The 16,797-nt window shown below is 44.7% G+C and overlaps 2 protein-coding genes across 7 annotated transcripts in view; one reads left to right on the top strand and one right to left on the bottom strand.

Annotated features, from left to right (window-relative positions):
* svilc (supervillin c) overlaps positions 1–13,392 on the top strand; it is a 30,585-nt gene extending 17,193 nt beyond the window's left edge. For 5 of the 6 annotated variants that reach the window (XM_080856664.1, XM_080856663.1, XM_080856660.1 and 2 more), the window contains 19 exons: positions 1,123–1,191; positions 1,795–1,866; positions 2,217–2,530; positions 2,713–2,870; positions 4,590–4,694; positions 4,849–4,985; positions 5,923–6,070; positions 6,260–6,405; positions 6,653–6,828; positions 6,999–7,149; positions 7,414–7,702; positions 9,737–9,970; positions 10,226–10,433; positions 10,604–10,737; positions 10,855–11,010; positions 11,296–11,424; positions 11,670–11,776; positions 12,046–12,201; positions 12,542–13,392. In XM_080856664.1, coding sequence (XP_080712790.1) covers positions 1,123–1,191; positions 1,795–1,866; positions 2,217–2,530; positions 2,713–2,870; positions 4,590–4,694; positions 4,849–4,985; positions 5,923–6,070; positions 6,260–6,405; positions 6,653–6,828; positions 6,999–7,149; positions 7,414–7,702; positions 9,737–9,970; positions 10,226–10,433; positions 10,604–10,737; positions 10,855–11,010; positions 11,296–11,424; positions 11,670–11,776; positions 12,046–12,201; positions 12,542–12,628 — 2,976 coding nt within the window. In that variant the 3' untranslated portion in view covers positions 12,629–13,392. The remainder of the gene's footprint in view (positions 1–1,122; positions 1,192–1,794; positions 1,867–2,216; positions 2,531–2,712; positions 2,871–4,589; positions 4,695–4,848; positions 4,986–5,922; positions 6,071–6,259; positions 6,406–6,652; positions 6,829–6,998; positions 7,150–7,413; positions 7,703–9,736; positions 9,971–10,225; positions 10,434–10,603; positions 10,738–10,854; positions 11,011–11,295; positions 11,425–11,669; positions 11,777–12,045; positions 12,202–12,541) is intronic. The other variant, XM_080856662.1, reaches the window with a different exon arrangement.
* Positions 13,393–14,241: 849 nt separating this feature from the next.
* On the bottom strand, positions 14,242–16,449 carry tmem98 (transmembrane protein 98). Its single transcript, XM_080857058.1, has 6 exons — positions 16,313–16,449; positions 15,989–16,120; positions 15,787–15,820; positions 15,578–15,693; positions 15,323–15,382; positions 14,242–15,193 (listed from the first exon to the last, which is right to left on the bottom strand). Exons 1-6 carry the CDS (start codon positions 16,441–16,443, stop codon positions 15,004–15,006), a joined length of 663 nt encoding a protein of 220 aa, XP_080713184.1. The 5' UTR covers positions 16,444–16,449; the 3' UTR covers positions 14,242–15,003.
* Positions 16,450–16,797: the final 348 nt, after the last annotated feature.

Here is a 16,797-nt window from a genome sequence, read left to right as displayed (position 1 = left end):
AACAACAATATAACCCATTGAATCAGGCTCAGTGATTGAGCGAACGTGAACCAATATATCTATATCCTCTTCGCTGAACCTTAGTTTTTTCCTCCTCGAATCTCCATGGTGGCAGTAACTTGCAGGCAATTTCTCCAGTCTTTTAACGGTGTGCTAAATAATGATTGCCCATCGCTGATCTGGCTTGATAAATATCACGGAAAATGAAGGGAAACACCGTGCGTTAAAGGCACAATATGCAACAATTATGCTTCAGGATTAGGGTTAGGATAAGCAGTTTAACCTTAAAATAACAGCTTAAAAAAATTGGGGCACTACAATGACTTTTAATATGGAGAATTGTGTCCGTGCCAATGGCATAGCAGGGTCGATAGGCATATAACTGCCTTCTGTAGTTTTGCCTGCAGATGCCCGCCGACCTGACTTTGATTACCTTCTGCCGATCTAGTAAGTAGCTTATTTGCCATCTTGCTTAGTCTTGTGTTGCACATGATTGATGTTTGACTGTGTAAGGACAGTCGTTGAGTAATTAGTTTGTCAGAATGTCAAAGTCAGCACATTTCAAGAGATTTCGTTAGTTTTAGCTGCTAGCATACCTTTAGCGAATAGCTATTAATCCTTAATGCACCTTTAATGTGCGCCTGGCAAAGGCGCAGATTAAGCTGCGTTCGCAAATCAATGTTAGTAAATCAGGCCCTTTAAAGGGCGGAGTAAGCACACAGTGCCCAGCGCAGATGTGGTTTGATAAATACGGAAACGGAAAATGCGCAAAAACACCGTGCGTTAATGTGCGATCGCAGTAAATCAGGCCCTAAGAGTTATTGCGTTATATATACTATGTGTTTGTTAGTATGTGTTTGTGAGTATGTATGTATGTAGAGAGAGAGAGAGAGCGAGTTAGTGTGTGTGTGTGTGTGTGTGTGTGTGTGTGTGTGTGTGTGTGTGTGTGTGTGTGTGTGTGTGTGTGTGTGTGTGTGTGTGTGTGTGTGTGTGTGTGTGTGTGTGTGTGCGTGTGTGTGTGTGTGTGTGTGTGTGTGTGTGTGTGTGTGTACCCCCATGTCTGTCTTTGGTATGGCTGACCCCTGTGCCACATGTACTCTTTCTCCTGACTTCTCGCTCTAGGAGCCTGTATTCTCCTCTGTCTATAGCCCTCCTAGCACCACTCCTCAGTATGTCATGTGTTTCAACCAGGTGAGAGTGTGAGGCACTCATGTTCGTGTGTATGCATGTGTGTTGGACCACGCCCTTCAGCATGTCAGCCCTTCACTGTGGTCTCCGGACATTGCATTGTAGTCAGAACAGACTGCTCATCATTGTGTTGCTTTCGACTGGTTTTGTATGTATCTGTGTGCACGTGCGCGCGCGCGTGTGTTTGTGTGTGTGTGTGTGTGTGTGTGTGTGTGTGTGTGTGTGTGTGTGTGTGTGTGTGTGTGTGTGTTTGTTGCTCTCATTGTTATGTGTGTTTAATCTGTGTCTCAGAGCATTTTACCCATCTGTCTGTGGTGAGCATTGTACCCTGTGGTGTTTCATATGTTTCAACAAGTGAGAGTTGTTACAGTTGAATGAAGGATTGACCACGAGACCTTGTGTGATCAGTGACATCTGTATCGTTCTTTGCTCGTTCATATGATGCATGGGCACGTAAAATACAGTTGTGCTGCCGTTGAAACACTCTCCTCTCCTGTTCTCTTGCTTTCATTTGCCTGGTCATGGTAGATGGTGTTTATGGTAGATGGGGTAGCATGCTTAATGGGGTCTGTCTCTGTGTCTTCTCATTCCTCATCCACCGCTCAGACTAACCTGTCATACGAGGCACAAGAAGTCTGTTCCACCGAAGGCCCATCTCAGCCCAGCTGGAGGATACAGGTGGCTCTTATTTCTCCTCTCTCCATCCCACTCCTAACCTGCCTCCTCTTTCTCTCTGTTTGACTCTCAGTCTCAGAGACTCTCTGTCTCAGTTGTCTCTCAGCTTTCCTCTCTCTTTCTCTCTGTTCCTTGATGCATTATGCCACTGATCGTTAGTTCAGTCAAATTCTATGTTTCCATTACATTTCCATTCTTACCTCATATGTGGTCAGTCAGTGATGACCAGTGTAATGCCCATATCTTGCCTTTAGCGTCTGTCACTGGAGTTGGAAAGGCTAATGTAGCTGTAAAGTGATGAAACTGCACACCTTAATGGCCACTGACGCCTGTGTGCATTGTGCTTGTTGTAGACGGTGCAGGTGGGCTCTGCCCTGGAAGACTCGCAGACAGACATGCAGACATGCATGCACGTACAGACGGAGGAGCAGGCGGAGGAGGAGGCCGAGGAGCAGGTGGAGGAGCAGAGAGAGGTGCAGAAGTTTGAGCAAGCTGCCTGTCAAGGTCCCTCTTCACCTTCTCCCCTGGAGGCCGCGGCCATGCCCACGGCAGCTGTCTGTGAGTCCTTCAAAGAGGTCACAACCTCAAGCTCCACGGCCGTCTGGTCGTGCACCTCTGCAGATGCGGAACAGGACCTCAGCGCTCTGTGTCTGACCAACACACCAATGTGAGTGAATCTGTTCATGTCTGTGTGCATGGACGAGAGGGAGTGTGTGTTTATGTACAAGAGTGTGAATCGTGGAAAAATACATGTGTGCGTGAATATAGGGTGCCTGTGTTCATACTCTCATGTGTGTTTCCTGTGTGTGTGTGTGTGTGTGTGTGTGTGTGTGTGTGTGTTGTGTTTAGGCTGTCCTCCGCAGTAGCAGAGCACAGGCGGTCAGTGAGACCCTCTCGCCGGACGCAGGGATCACGGAATCCTTTACGCGCTTTAGCTGCCCGTGACGATGTTCGTGAGGACTTTAACGAGCCCCAGGACAATGGGGCTACCGTAGAACGCAACAGGAGTGAGTCACTTGACCAGGATGCATTTCTTATGATTCAAACATTTTACCATTTTTACCCATATTACAGTTTTTTACGATCGGATACACACAATTTTGACTGCTTGGTTTTGCTTTTCAATCTCCTCACACAATAAGCACAACCACACACCCAATGAGCAAAACACCTCATAAACCCTCTATACACTCATTTAACAAAACCATATTTTGTTACCATATGAAACCCACACATTGCATATACTGAAGTCTGTTTGTACCACTTACACACTTCTGTTATAAACCTAAAACACTTTTAGCAATACTACTTTTCAGTGATTAGAGTAGTGTAAGTGAAGTACACAGAGAAAGTGAAAATACACCATACAGTAAAAACACTACCCAAGACCAATGCTGATGAAAATATTATTTACGTAATTCTCTCCATATACCCAAATCAGTCAACATGGAGCATCACAACAAAACATGTCCCAGTTTTCATGCTACTTCAGTAGTGTGCATAACAGTAACACTGTAAGCTCAGCAAATATCAGACCAAGGTGAAAAGATGTTTCCAGTACAGGTTACAATTCCATTTACAGTAAAAAAAATATTTAAAAAAAATGAAAATACAGTACAAATAAAGTTGCATTTTACCCTGATGTCTTTTAAGGATGTCAGTGTTGCCAGTGTTGACTGAGAGACCTGATGGACATTACTGTATTGAAAATGGCATGGTCACCGATAATGTTCGCTTGAATTTCTCTGAGCCTGATAGCATTACGTATTTGCCAAAAGCATGTTTACAGTATGATCTCTCTATCTTGTTCTTGCGTGAATATGGGCCTGTCCTCCTTTCAAGTTTACAGTATTTGATACATTTTGAGCACATTTTCCTCCTGCTTCAGGTCTTCCTCTTCCTCTACTTCCACCTTGACCTCAGCCTCATGGCATGGCCTCGGCCTCTTCCTCTTCCTCCTTCTCCTCCTCTGTGGATTCCCCCTCTCACCCTCACTTCTTCTTCTGACTCCTTCCATTTTGGTTGAAGACAGATTACAGTTACTCATCTGCTGCATTTTTATAGTGCTTAAACCTGTTTGTTGTGTTTGGGCACTTGATGGCTGTGTTTATTTGACCGGCTCATAGGTGTGGTAACTTGACAGAGTGTTTTGGAATTGCAAGGAAGTGACCTCTTGATATACGTATGTGTCTAAAGCATAAAAGTGTGTTTAGTGCTTTGCAAATCACTTGTGTCTATGGTTTCGCAAAAAGTGTGATGTTTAAATGTGCTTATAGTTGTGCAGATCTGAGCCGTTGTTTTGCTCCTTGAGTGAAGGTTTTGATAATTGTGTTACACTTTTGATTTTAGGGTGTATCCGATTGTAAAAAAAATTTAAGCAATCATGTGTTTGGGCACTTGATGGCTGTGTTTATTTGACCGGCTCATAGGTGTGGTAACTTGACAGAGTGTTTTGGAATTGCAAGGAAGTGACCTCTTGATATACGTCTGTGTCTAAAGCATAAAAGTGTGTTTAGTGCTTTGCAAATCACTTGTGTCTATGGTTTCGCAAAAAGTGTGATGTTTAAATGTGCTTATAGTTGTGCAGATCTGAGCCGTTGTTTTGCTCCTTGAGTGAAGGTTTTGATAATTGTGTAATACTTTTGATTTTAGTGTGTATCTGATCGTAAAAAACTGTATTTGTGCTTGTTTTGACATTTCCCCCTCTGTTTAAATATGCCCTCTAGTGGTTAAGAACTGTAATTCATCTTCAAGTGATGCTACTGCTGCTTCTGAAACATCAGTCATCAGCACAGTGCCCTACCATCCACTCATGCTCATTCATGTTAAAGGTGAGATCGCTGTTTGTCTGAAAGAAGTTAGAAGTTGAGGGATTGTTAGAGGGATGGCTGTAAACATGATAAAATAGAATAATTTTTCTGAGGGATTCTGGGAGATGTAGTTTTTCTGCTCTCTTGACACGTAGTTGCCTGTGTGTTACTGCAGGCTGGCAGCAGGTGCAGGTGCGAGTGGTGGAGCCGGCGGCTCGTTCTCTGAACAGCGGGGACTGCTTTCTGCTGGTTACGCCGCAGCGCTGCTACACGTGGAGCGGCAGGGCGGCCAACGCCGCTGAGAGAGCAAAGGTGAGCACTAACACCTTCTCTCACTCTCAGCTCTGAGGCTAAGGTGAGCACTAACACCTTCTCTCACTCTCAGCTCTGAGGCTAAGGTGAGCACTAACACCCTCTCTCACTCTCAGCTCTGAGGCTAAGGTGAGCACTAACACCCTCTCTCACTCTCAGCTCTGAGGCTAAGGTGAGCACAAACACCCTCTCTCACTCTCAGCTCTGAGGCTAAGGTGAGCACTAACACCCTCTCTCACTCTCAGCTCTGAGGCTAAGGTGAGCACTAACACCCTCTCTCACTCTCAGCTCTGAGGCTAAGGTGAGCACTAACACCCTCTCTCACTCTCAGCTCTGAGAATGTACACAGCAGCGCAGCCACTGTTTGAAATGGGTTGAGTGTCAGGGTCAGATGCGGTGCAGATGTCAATTTTACATTGAATGAATCTGCGCATTAGAGGTACGTAGCGCTCAAATAAAGAAAAATCCATATAATGAGATTTCATTCAAAATGATGGTAAAATAATTGGCAAATAAGGGATGATTATTCTCATCATTCTCAAGTGCCATGCAAAGAAAGCAGAGGGCAACACATTGATCCTTTGCAGCTCCTGTTTGAAACGCATTATCTCAATCAAATGTATGGATCACTGTCTTTACACTTTTATTACTTAATTATTCTGAGCTATTTGCTGGAACACATTTTCATTGTTATTCATCAGATGCACTGTACAATTGCCTGAAGGAGCCTCAGTGCATTTAGCAGCCCTGATAATTGCATTTTATGGTCTGTAATGATTTGTAATTAGAAATATTTACTGGAAATGGTAATGACTGATTATTGCACATTTTAATTGCTAATGTTTGTTGGTGTTTTTGCTGTGTCCGTGTTTAATGCCAGTGTTGTAATGTTCTGGTCATATTTATCGCCAAATAAATTTGATTCATAATGTTACAGGCCTCCGAGATCGCCTTCATAGTCCAGAGCCAGCGGGACCTGGGTTGCCAGGCAGCACAGGTGATTCACCTTGAGGAGGGAGTGAACAGTGAGAGTTCTCAAGCCATGGAGTTCTGGAACCTTCTAGGTGGAAGAACAGAGTACAAGGGTGAGTGTCTTTGGTCTACTGGGCAACATCTGTCTTGCTGTCAAAGAACAATCAGAAGATCAAACAACTAGTGTGTTTGTTTTTTTGGTTTCTAACTTCTGTGTTTTGTGTTTCTAACTCATGTGTGTGGTTTTCATGAAATGTGTTTGTGTGTCAATGTTTGTTAATCGTGTCTGTCACTGATGGCAGGTGCTGGTGGCCCTGAGGAGGATGAGCTGTTTGAGAGTGCGCTGGTGGAGTCTAATTGTGTTTACCAGCTGGAGGAGGACCGGCTTTTGCCTCATGACCAGGGATGGGCCACCGCCTCAAGCATCTCCCTGCTGGGCTCCACTCAGGTACCCACCTCCGGCCGCACTGGAGCACACCCACACCTCTCTCTCTACTGCCCCCTGGTGGTCAACGCTAAAATACTCAGAATATCAGAATTTACAATCCTTTCTGTTTGCTACAAAATTGCAGTTGCTATCTATGTTCCCCATCTTGCCCAGACATCCAGATACAGATGTATTACTGTGTGCTTGCATTCCTGGTGCGTTTTCATGCTCAGTCTCTGTGTAAGTCCTGCTCATGCTCCTCTCCCAGACTCTGGTGTTTGACTTTGGGAGTGAGGTCTACCTGTGGCATGGGAAAGACGTTACCCCAGGGGACCGCAAGGTGGCGCTGCTACTGGCTCAGCAGGTGTGGGCAGGACCTTATGACTACAGCAACTGCAGGGTCAACCCTTTGGACGTTTCAGCCACTAATGCACACATACCCAGGTGAGTTCCTTTAACAATACGCAAATACAAACAAACAATCAAAAAGACAAATACATTACATAATTGTCCAACAGTAGTTGCAATATCACCTCAAATACATGTTTGTTTGCAATTCAAATTGTTCAAATACATGTTTTGTAATGTCAGGTTTTTTATTTATTTTTGTCCAGGCAGGGTGTTGGGCGCCCTAGCTGGGCCCTGCTGGGTCGTCTGTTTGAGGGGAATGAGACAGCGCTGTTCAGACAGAAGTTTGTGGACTGGCCCGACACGAGCTCTGGCAGAGAGGACATCTGCACCCCCACTGTGGAGACCCCACAGGTGGTGAGAACCACCAATATAACACATACACACACACACACACACACACACACACAAACACACACATATACTGTATATATTATGTAAACACGCACACATCCCATTTTTTTACAGTGTATCTGTACATGCACCAGATGGTAATTTATAGTAATTAAACAGTGGGAGTGGGAATGGAGAGAACTTGTCATTTTTAACCAAACAGTTTGAGTGGTTGGTGATTGGTGATTGGTGAATACCCTAACCCAGCCTACCCATCTCTTTACCCAGAGTGCCATCTCTTTGCACTCGGAGGGCTGGTCTTGCGATGCCAAAGCCCTGCTGGCTGGAGAGGGTGCGTCAGGGGCAGGGCCTGTGCTCCTGGAGGGTGTGGATGTGCAGAGGGGGCGGGACCTTGTCACGTTGAGTGACGGTCGGCAGGCAGAGCTGAGCACAGTTGCCGTGGAGACGTGGCACATTGGCGAGCGTGGGGAGAGCCAGGTGTCCCCTCAGAGCTCTGGACAGTTCCATGAAGGAGACACCTACGCCATCCGCTGGAGCTACTGCCTCACTGCTCTGGGTGAGGAGGGACCTGTGTGTGCTGTGTGTGTGTGTGTGTGTGTGTGTGTGTGTGTGTGTGTGTGTGTGTGTGGGCACATGTGTATACATGCTGGGGTGTTTTGGAACTTTTAGACATGTAAATACGTACAATGTGATGCCACCTCTGACAAAAGAATACCACCAACATTGTTGTGTGGCAATAAAGTTTTTATCTATCTATCTATCTTGTATATTTTAAATACCAAGTGTGTACGTATACAGCCGCGGAAAAAATTAAGAGACCACTTCAAAATTATCAGTTTCTCTGGTTTTACTATTTATTGGTATGTCTTAAAGTAAAATGTACATTTTAGTTTTATTTTATAACCTACTGGCAACATTCCTACCAAATTTCAAATAAAAATATTGTCATTTAGATCATTTATTTGCAGAAAAATGACAATTAGTCAAAATAGCAAAAAAGATGCAGTGTCTTCAGATCTCGAATAATGCAAAGAAAACAAGCTCATATTCATTTTTAAACTACACAATACTAATGCTTTAACTTAGGAAGAGTTCAGAAATCAATATTTGGTGGAATAACCTTGATTTCAAATCACAACTTTCATGTGTCTTGGCATGCTTTCCACCAGTCTTTCACATTGCCGTTGGGTGACTTTATGCTACTCCTGGCGCAAGAATTCAAGCAGCTCGGCTTCTTTTCATGGTTTGTGACCATCCATCTTCCTCTTGATCACATTTCAGAGTTTTTTTTATGGGATTCAGGTCTCGAAATTGGGCTGGCCATGACAGGGTCCTGATCTGGTGATACTCCATCCACACCTTTACTGGCCTGGCTGTGTGGCATGGAGCATTGCCATGCTGGAGGTTTGTAAAAGACCATAAGGATTGAACCAAAGCGGACTGGAAGGTCTCCTAGTTCGTCTTCTCTGATGAGTCCAATTTTCAGCTTTGCCCAACACATGGTCGTCTGATGGTTAGACGGAGACCTGGAGAGGCCTACAAGCCACAGAGTCTTGCACCTACTGTGAAATTGGACTCATCAGAGAAGACGAACTAGGAGACCCTCCAGTCGGCTTTGGTTCAATCCTTATGGTCTTTTACAAACCTCAGCCAGGCAAAGTACAACGTTGTCCCGGAAGAAAAACTTGCTTCCTTTTGCTCTGACAATGTTCCCCAACTCTGAGAAGTGTTTTTTCCAGCAGGGCAATGCTCCATGCCACACAGCCAGGCCAGTAAAGGTGTGGATGGAGTATCACCAGATCAGGACCCTGTCATGGCCAGCCCAATTTCGAGACCTGAATCCCATAAAAAAAACTCTGAAATGTGATCAAGAGGAAGATGGATGGTCACAAGCCATGAAAAAAAGCCGAGCTGCTTGAATTCTTGCGCCAGGAGTAGCATAAAGTCACCCAACGGCAATGTGAAAGACTGGTGGAGAGCATGCCAAGACACATGAAAGTTGTGATTTGAAATCAAGGTTATTCCACCAAATATTGATTTCTGAACTCTTCCTAAGTTAAAGCATTAGTATTGTGTAGTTTAAAAATGAATATGAGCTTGTTTTCTTTGCATTATTCGAGATCTGAAGACACTGCATCTTTTTTGCTATTTTGACCAATTGTCATTTTTCTGCAAATAAATGATCTAAATGACAATATTTTTATTTGAAATTTGGTAGGAATGTTGCCAGTAGGTTATAGAATAAAACAAAAATGTACATTTTACTTTAACACATACCAATAAATAGTAAAACCAGAGAAACTGATAATTTTGAAGTGGTCTCTTAATTTTTTCCGCGGCTGTATATCTATATTATGCCATATGTCTGTTACCTAATAGATGTGTATGTGTGTGTGTGTGTGTGTGCGCTTCAGTGCATGATTTAAGAATATTGATGATCTCTAATTGATGATCTTTTATATTTAATTGGGCAATATATAATTGGGTAATATGCTTAGTAACTACACAACATCTATACATTTGTTCACGCAATACTTTTTATTGGGTGTTTAAGCCTTTACGTATTTATGTTGCTCGGTTCTGTTGGCAGTTGATCAGATAGTTGCCACTGGTGATGAAGTCGGTCTGGAGCGCTCCGCCCTCTTCCTCTGGCAGGGCCGTCACTCACGCCACTGTGGACAGGAGCTTCCGCCAGCTCTGGCCAATAGCTGTGGAGCTCAGGTGCTGGTGGCTCAGGGGGAGGAGCCTCCATGCTTCCTGCAGCTGTTCCAAGGTGGCCTGGTCCTTCACAGGGGCAGGAGGGAAGACACTGCCAACAACACAGGTGTGTGTGTGTGTATGTATATACATATATCTTACTCTGTCGGTGAATGTTTGTCATTTGTGTTTGGTTCTCACGCCATAATGTGTGTGAAATTGTGGTTGTTGGTGGCGTGTGTGTGTTTACATTCATTGATTTAGCAGACATACAGTATATAATTTTTTTCATCAGTATGTGTGTTCCCTGGGCATTAAACCCATGATTAAAAGTGCTGTGTTTACAGTGATATTTGTGTGTGTGTGTGTGTGTGTGTTGTAGTTTGCTGGCGTCTGTTCTGCGTGAAGGGTGCTGTGCTAGTAGAGGCTTCTCTCTCTGAGATTGAGTGCTGCTGCTCCAGTCTGCGATCCCGCGGCTGTCTGCTGCTGCTCAACCCCCAGCAGAGAGCGCTGTACCTGTGGAACGGCTGTAAGGCCCACCCCAGCACCCGGCAAGTGGCCAAACACACCGTAGAGCACCTGCTGCACAGGTAGGTAACATATCCTGTCAACGGTCATGGTTTGCAAGTCTTTCTGCTAATTCAATTTGATTGAGTTATGGAATACTTTGTGTTCATATACTTATTTATATGTGTGTGTGCACGTGCATCTGTTTGTGTGTGTGGATGTGTGTTTTTGTGTGTGTGTGTGTGTATCTAAGGTGTCCTCCTGAGCTGGGTTTGAGTCCTGGTGTCAGTATCAGGGTTCAAGAATTGGAGGAAGGGGCGGAGCCAACAGAGTTCTGGGCTGCCATTGGGCAGCAGGACCGAAAGGCCTATGACTGCATGTTACAAGGTGCTTAGATCCTACGTTCATCCTCACCTACACATACACATGTGCACACACAGCCATGCACAAGGTATAGTCATTTACATATATGAATAGTCATTCAAATGCTATGTTTCCCCACAGACCCTGGGAAGTATAACTTCACACCCCGCCTTTTCCATCTGAGTGCCCAATCAGGGACTTTCAAGGGGGTGGAGCTACTGAATCCCTTCAGGGTGCCAGGTGTTGCCATGGCAATGCCTTTCCTGCAAGATAATGTATACTCTGTGTCACAGCCAGGTAAGGAGCAACAAATGCATCGCAACATGCAACACACATACACCAGTTTTTTGAATGGTCACAATTGTGGTCACCCACAGCTAATGGTCACCCACAGCTTTGTTATGCAATGCTTTAAGTTGAGTGTTCAAACTTCAACATTTGTGATGACACATGACACATAACTTTAGGGATCCAGTTCACAGGGTTTCATAAAATAATGAATTTGTGCAATACGCAGTAAGACACAGACAAAAAGGCACCTATCAGAAACAGCTCAACCTTCTCCCCTCTCTGTCTTTCCAGCTCTCTTCCTGTTGGATAACTGTCTGGAGGTGTACCTGTGGGAGAGCGGAGAGGCATCAGACTGCCAGCGCCCCCACTGGGACAGAGAGAGGAAGTGCGCCATGGAGACAACCCTCCAGTACTGCAGAGGTCAGTGCAGTTGAGAGACAGGTGGTTGTGTGCGCAGGGACTAAGTGTGTGTGTGTGTGGGCACACCTGGAGTATGACCGTGTACATATGTGAGACCACCCTCCAGTACTGCAGAGGTCAGTGCAGTGGAAAGACAGGTGGTTGTGTGTGTCTTTCTGTGACTGTATGTGTCTTTGTGTGTGTGTGTGTTGGCGCACCTGGAGTCTGACCGTGTACATATGTGTATTTATGGTCCTGTGCTCCAGAGCGTAACCCACGGCGCCCTCCGCTGGCCTATCTGATAGAGGATGGAGCTGAGCCGCTCACCTTTACCAACGTCTTCCCTCAGTGGAGCCCCAGGACATCATCCCAGGTCAGGCCAGCACCATCTCCACCACCCCCCAGCTCCAGCGTCCTCCCCATAGCCAACATCACCCTCTCATGTGTCTTTCACCAGTGCCATGTTTCAGTCATAACCATTCTTCCAGTCACCAGTCATTCTTCTTGGGAATGGGCTGGTGTTGGTAGCATCTTGATATATCAGCAGAGTTAAAGGAACCGAACACACACACACACACACACAAACAGACACACACACACAGTCACCTGATATTCAGCACCCTTTCTGTTTTGTGCTGGCAGGAAGAGGCTCCGCGTAAGAAGCTGACCCTGGTGCAGGACGCCCTAACTGCCCTCAGCACACATCACTTCCCCCTGGAGCAGCTCCTGAGGAGGCCCCTACCGGAGGGGGTGGACCCACTGCATCTGGAGGCCTACCTGTCTGACAACGACCTGCAGGTGAGCTCCGCAGTGCCACAGAACATAGAGAGCCCAGAGGGCCATCAGCTCACAGGGATTGTAGTCTGTAGCAGTTATTACCAACCCCCAATGCATCAGTTAGCATGGCAGCTAGTGCTAATGGGCGCCTGTAACTAAATGCCTGAATATGCTTGTCAGGGTTTAAGCAATGGCAAGAGAAAGCAGTTGTGTGGATTACCTAGTCAGCTAGAGGCGGTCATGCCATTTTTGTTAATGATTTACAACTGTGGCCAGACCTTGTGGATACATGTGTTGCCTTCATCATACGAAACATCATGTGTAATTAACTGTTGTTTGTTTTTTTCCTGTAAAATTTGAGATGGCTTTGGGCATGAAGAGGGATGAATACGCCTCACTTCCTGATTGGCAGCAAGTCAACCTGAAGAAAACTAAAGGACTTTATTGATATCCACATTTCAACACAGTTTTTTTTATATATATAAAGTAGATTTTATTTTCTGTCAGCAAAAAGCTATCTTTTAAAAAGAAAACTTTTTGTATTTTCTATTTTTGTGAAAAGTATTCTTGTTAAGTGGCCCCTCTTTGCACACACACATGTACAGGGTCCCCCTCCTCCTCCCCCTCTAGTCGCCTGTTTAAAAGTGTGTGCTTGTGCGTGGGTATGTGTGTGTGCCTGTGTGTGTGTGTGTGTGTCCTTTGACAATTGGTCATTACAGAGCCTTAAACCCTACTCACAGGGATGGTCAAATGTTCTTTTTGAATTTGATTTCCTTGTAGTGTATAGTACACATTCAGTGCAAGCACAAGAGGCAACTCCATACACTGTATAGCATTCACAAGCCCCCTGCTAATGTGAGCTCCTTTCTTTACCTCTGGCCAGAACAGAGTAAGTGTAATGAGAATGACGTGTGGTTTTAATACTGAACTTAGCTGTAGATTTTACTGAATGTGTTTTCAGTTAACGAAACAACATGGACAACAAACTGAAAAATGTAACATCACAGCATTGTAGAGGTTTTTTTTTTTCCTATGAAATTTTAATTTACCTGTACAAATCAGATCAGAGGGATGAAAGAGGAAACAGAAACCGTGTAAAAGTCAGTCACAATCTCTGTAGATATTTTATGAGGGAAAGAGAATGCATACAAAAAACGAAGAGAGGAAAATCAACCTAATAAAAGACAATGAGGAAGGGTAAGTCCCTGTCTACGCTGTTTGTCCTTGATCACTCTTTCAGAGCCTGTGTGTCTATACACTTATACTGATGCAGCTGTGCTTCCGTTGAGGCTGAATCCATTTCTACATTTCACAACAGGATGTTCTGCTAATGGCGAAATTCAGAGAGTGGACATTCTCAAGGCAAATCTGCCTTTTCAATGAGTTTGACTCACTTAAGCTTGAAAAGAATTTTCAATTAACCTCGTGTGTTGTTTGTGTGTTTGTGTGGGTGTGAGGGAAGGGTGGCGGGGTAAGAGATTCTCAGATAAAACTGGCTAGTTTGGTCTACCGGTTTATTCTCTACTGGGGTGTTCAATGTTGGTGAGGTGGTGGTGATGTTAATGGTGAGCGCTGAAGGTAGTGACTGTGGTTGGTGAGGTGGTGGTGATGTAAATGGTGAGAGCTGAAGGCAGGGACTGTGTGTATGGTAATCTCATCAGTGTAAACACACAGCTACACAGTCTCTGATGAACACCTCACCAACCACACAGTCCCTGCCTTCAGCTCTCACCATTAACATCACCACCACCTCACCAACCACACAGTCCCTGCTTTCTGCTCTCACCATTAACATCACCACCACCTCACCAACATTGAACACCCCAGTAGAGAATAAACCGGTGAAGCTGAAGGCAGGGACTGTGTGGTTGGTGAGGTGTTCATCAGAGACTGTGTAGCTGTGTGTTTTCACTGATGAGATTAGTAGGAGCTTTAAGCCCTCATGTGACGCTATGCTCCACAACCCTGCCCTGCTCAGGAGGCCCAGCCACCTATTAGTGATGGGAAAACTAGCAGGGGTGTGTGTGTGTGTATGTGTGTGTGAGGGAGACTCTTGAAAATTACATTTCCTCAATTTGAATGAGAGTGTCTCTATGTAAACACACGTGGCATAAAATCATAACTTTAAGCAAAATCAATGATCATACAATTTTAAGAAAATATTATCTGTTCACAAAATACTGAGCCCAGTTCTAAAATAATGACAACTGTCAGACAGCATTGGATAGTGTCAATATACACAGAAAACTGACTAAATTCTTATCTGTTCAGCTAAATATGTTACTTTGTGATTTCTAACATGTTGAACCTTTGAGAACCCTCTAAGACTTAATTTCATTAAGCATTGCAACCTTTTGTAAGTCCTCTTCACTTACTCCAGACATTTATGTGGCTCCAGGATTATCAAGAAATTTACAATACTGAGAAATTCTGTGCAAACTAGACAGAAAATGGGGGAATTCTGGACTGCGTGAGACAAAATGGTGGTAACTGAGTGAGATAGGAATAAAGAAAAGAACACAGTAGCAAAGGACAGCTACAGAGAGGACTAAAGAGGCTTGTGAAGTGTTCTACCATACATACGGACAAGGTAATTGGATATGTAAAGTTGTGGGGAGGATGCTTGTGAAAATTGGCCTGTAGTATGTGTGTGTGACTTGTGGTAAGTCTATCAGTGTTGGTGATTGGTACAATTGAGTAATTAGGTGTATATACAGGTGTGAACAGGTGTGTGTTTGTGTGAATGATTTTGGTTGTGAAAGTGTCTGTGTGTTTGTGCACATGAGCGTATGTGGGTTTGTGAGTGCGTGAGTGTGTGTGAGTTCAGATGGCCTGCTCTCTGTCTGGTAACCTCCTCTCGGGCTCAGACGCCAGTGCTGCCTCTCTCAGCACCACCATGTGATCCTCTGCGGCGTGCAACGATTGGTCGATCCAATCCATGCTGCCCGACATGTGACAAGCGTTCCGGGTAACCAGCACCAGATGACTGACAGAAAGCAGGAGGGCGGTGGCTCTGATAGGACATAATTAGAACAAAAAATAAACATAAAGAGATCTATTTTATGCTCAGTTGTGGGTGTATGTGTATGTTTATTTAATTTGCAGATATTGTTCTTAGAGCCTAAAGATTGTGATCAATTACCTGGCATCCAGGAGAATAGGGTCCAAAGGAGGATACATGGAACGCACCACATCATCCACCCTACACAGACAAAGGAAGAAGGGGTAATGTAGTCCTGTAAAGGCACTCGGAATTGGATTGTTTAAGCAGATGCTAAACATGTTCTGTACTAGCAGGCTCTTTATCTTAATAGACTGATAATTTAAAGATACTGTATTTCTGTCTCTCCTTGGTGAGCTGCAATGTGTAAAATTAATTCTAATGCCTTGGATGTACCTGGGGCTAATGCGTTTGGCCACGCTGATGATGTCACTGAGGCTGGCTGGAGCCTTGACCTTTGCCCCAGAGCCCATTGTCATGGCAACCAACTTCTCAGTCAGAGTGTGACATATCTGAATGAAACACATGTCATTGGTTAAACCATTTCTTTGAACCTCAGTAAACCAACGATAAAACAGGAAACTGTTTTCTACAATCAGATTTACCTTTAAAATAGAAATGCAGTGGGACACCAGACCGCTGAGAGAACGATAAAGGAAAGGTGAAATGAAGACAGAACACCATCAAAATACTGTCATTTCTTATTGGTGATACAAGAATGTCCATCTGAATGTAAATCCTGCTAATGCTTTTTGACAGTGGTGAAGATGACTAAACGGTACTGAGTGTGATGTGGTGGGGACATACGAAGCATCTTCAATCCAGTCCTCGTTCTCCAGGATGGCCTCGATGTGAGGGTTGGTGATGACCACATCGTCCAGCTCCAGCTCAGAAGGCTCACTCTGAGTCTCCATAGCGCCTATCAAGTCAACCGTGGGCCTTAGGGAGAGAGACAGAAGGAAAGAAAGAAACATTTAATATTATATCATTGTTTGAATAATTTAGGATATATGTGCAATATCCTAGAGTTGCATTTTTCCACACAGTATTTTAAAGAAAACAGCCATTAAAACATGGTGAACACACCGCTGGTACTCTCTCTTTCTTTCTTTCTTTCTCTCTCTAACTCACTTAGAATCATAGTGGTGTAAATGGCCCCATGGGTGACAGTAGCGATGGCGGCATACAACAACCAGTGCCAGGAACGAGGCCAGGAAGATGGTCGCCAGCACCCCGATAGCCACGATCACCACCGTCTCCATGCCGACGCCCGGGATCCCCGTGGCAACCGACCTTTCACCTTCCGATCAGCGGCTTGCTTGGGCGTCTGGAGTCAGCCGGGCAGTGTGAGCACTCATCTGAAGAGAGGGTCAAGGATTATGAGTCACATCCATGTTTTTGGCAGGACGCCTCCACACGGTCATCTTTAACACTCTAAAGATCCAGTGGTAAGCAAGGTGTTTTGATCCCACATGTTGATCACAAAAGAGATGCAGTGCCTAGGCAGCCATTTTGCAAATGTATGTCTTGCCTCTTTGATTCTGGTTGTCGGGAAAAAAAAGGTACAATTCCACCCAGTCACACAAAAATAAGCTGAGAGTTCAAATACCAAACCC

This window comes from Sprattus sprattus (genome assembly GCF_963457725.1).
Source record: "Sprattus sprattus genome assembly, chromosome: 18".
NCBI lineage: Eukaryota > Metazoa > Chordata > Actinopteri > Clupeiformes > Clupeidae > Sprattus > Sprattus sprattus.
This window is presented reverse-complemented; position numbering and strand designations above follow the sequence as displayed.

What these genes read in the sequence shown, in the direction of transcription:
- tmem98 (XM_080857058.1), bottom strand. Translation starts at nt 16,443, where the DNA reads ATGGAGACGGTGGTGATCGTGGCTATCGGGGTGCTGGCGACCATCTTC. An exon ending in GACTGGATTGAAGATGCTTC is followed by an intron (nt 15,821 to 15,988) that starts GTATGTCCCCAC and finishes TCGTTCTCTCAG; the next exon opens with CGGTCTGGTGTCCCACTGCA. An exon ending in GCCAAACGCATTAGCCCCAG is followed by an intron (nt 15,383 to 15,577) that starts GTACATCCAAGG and finishes TTGTCTGTGTAG; the next exon opens with GGTGGATGATGTGGTGCGTT.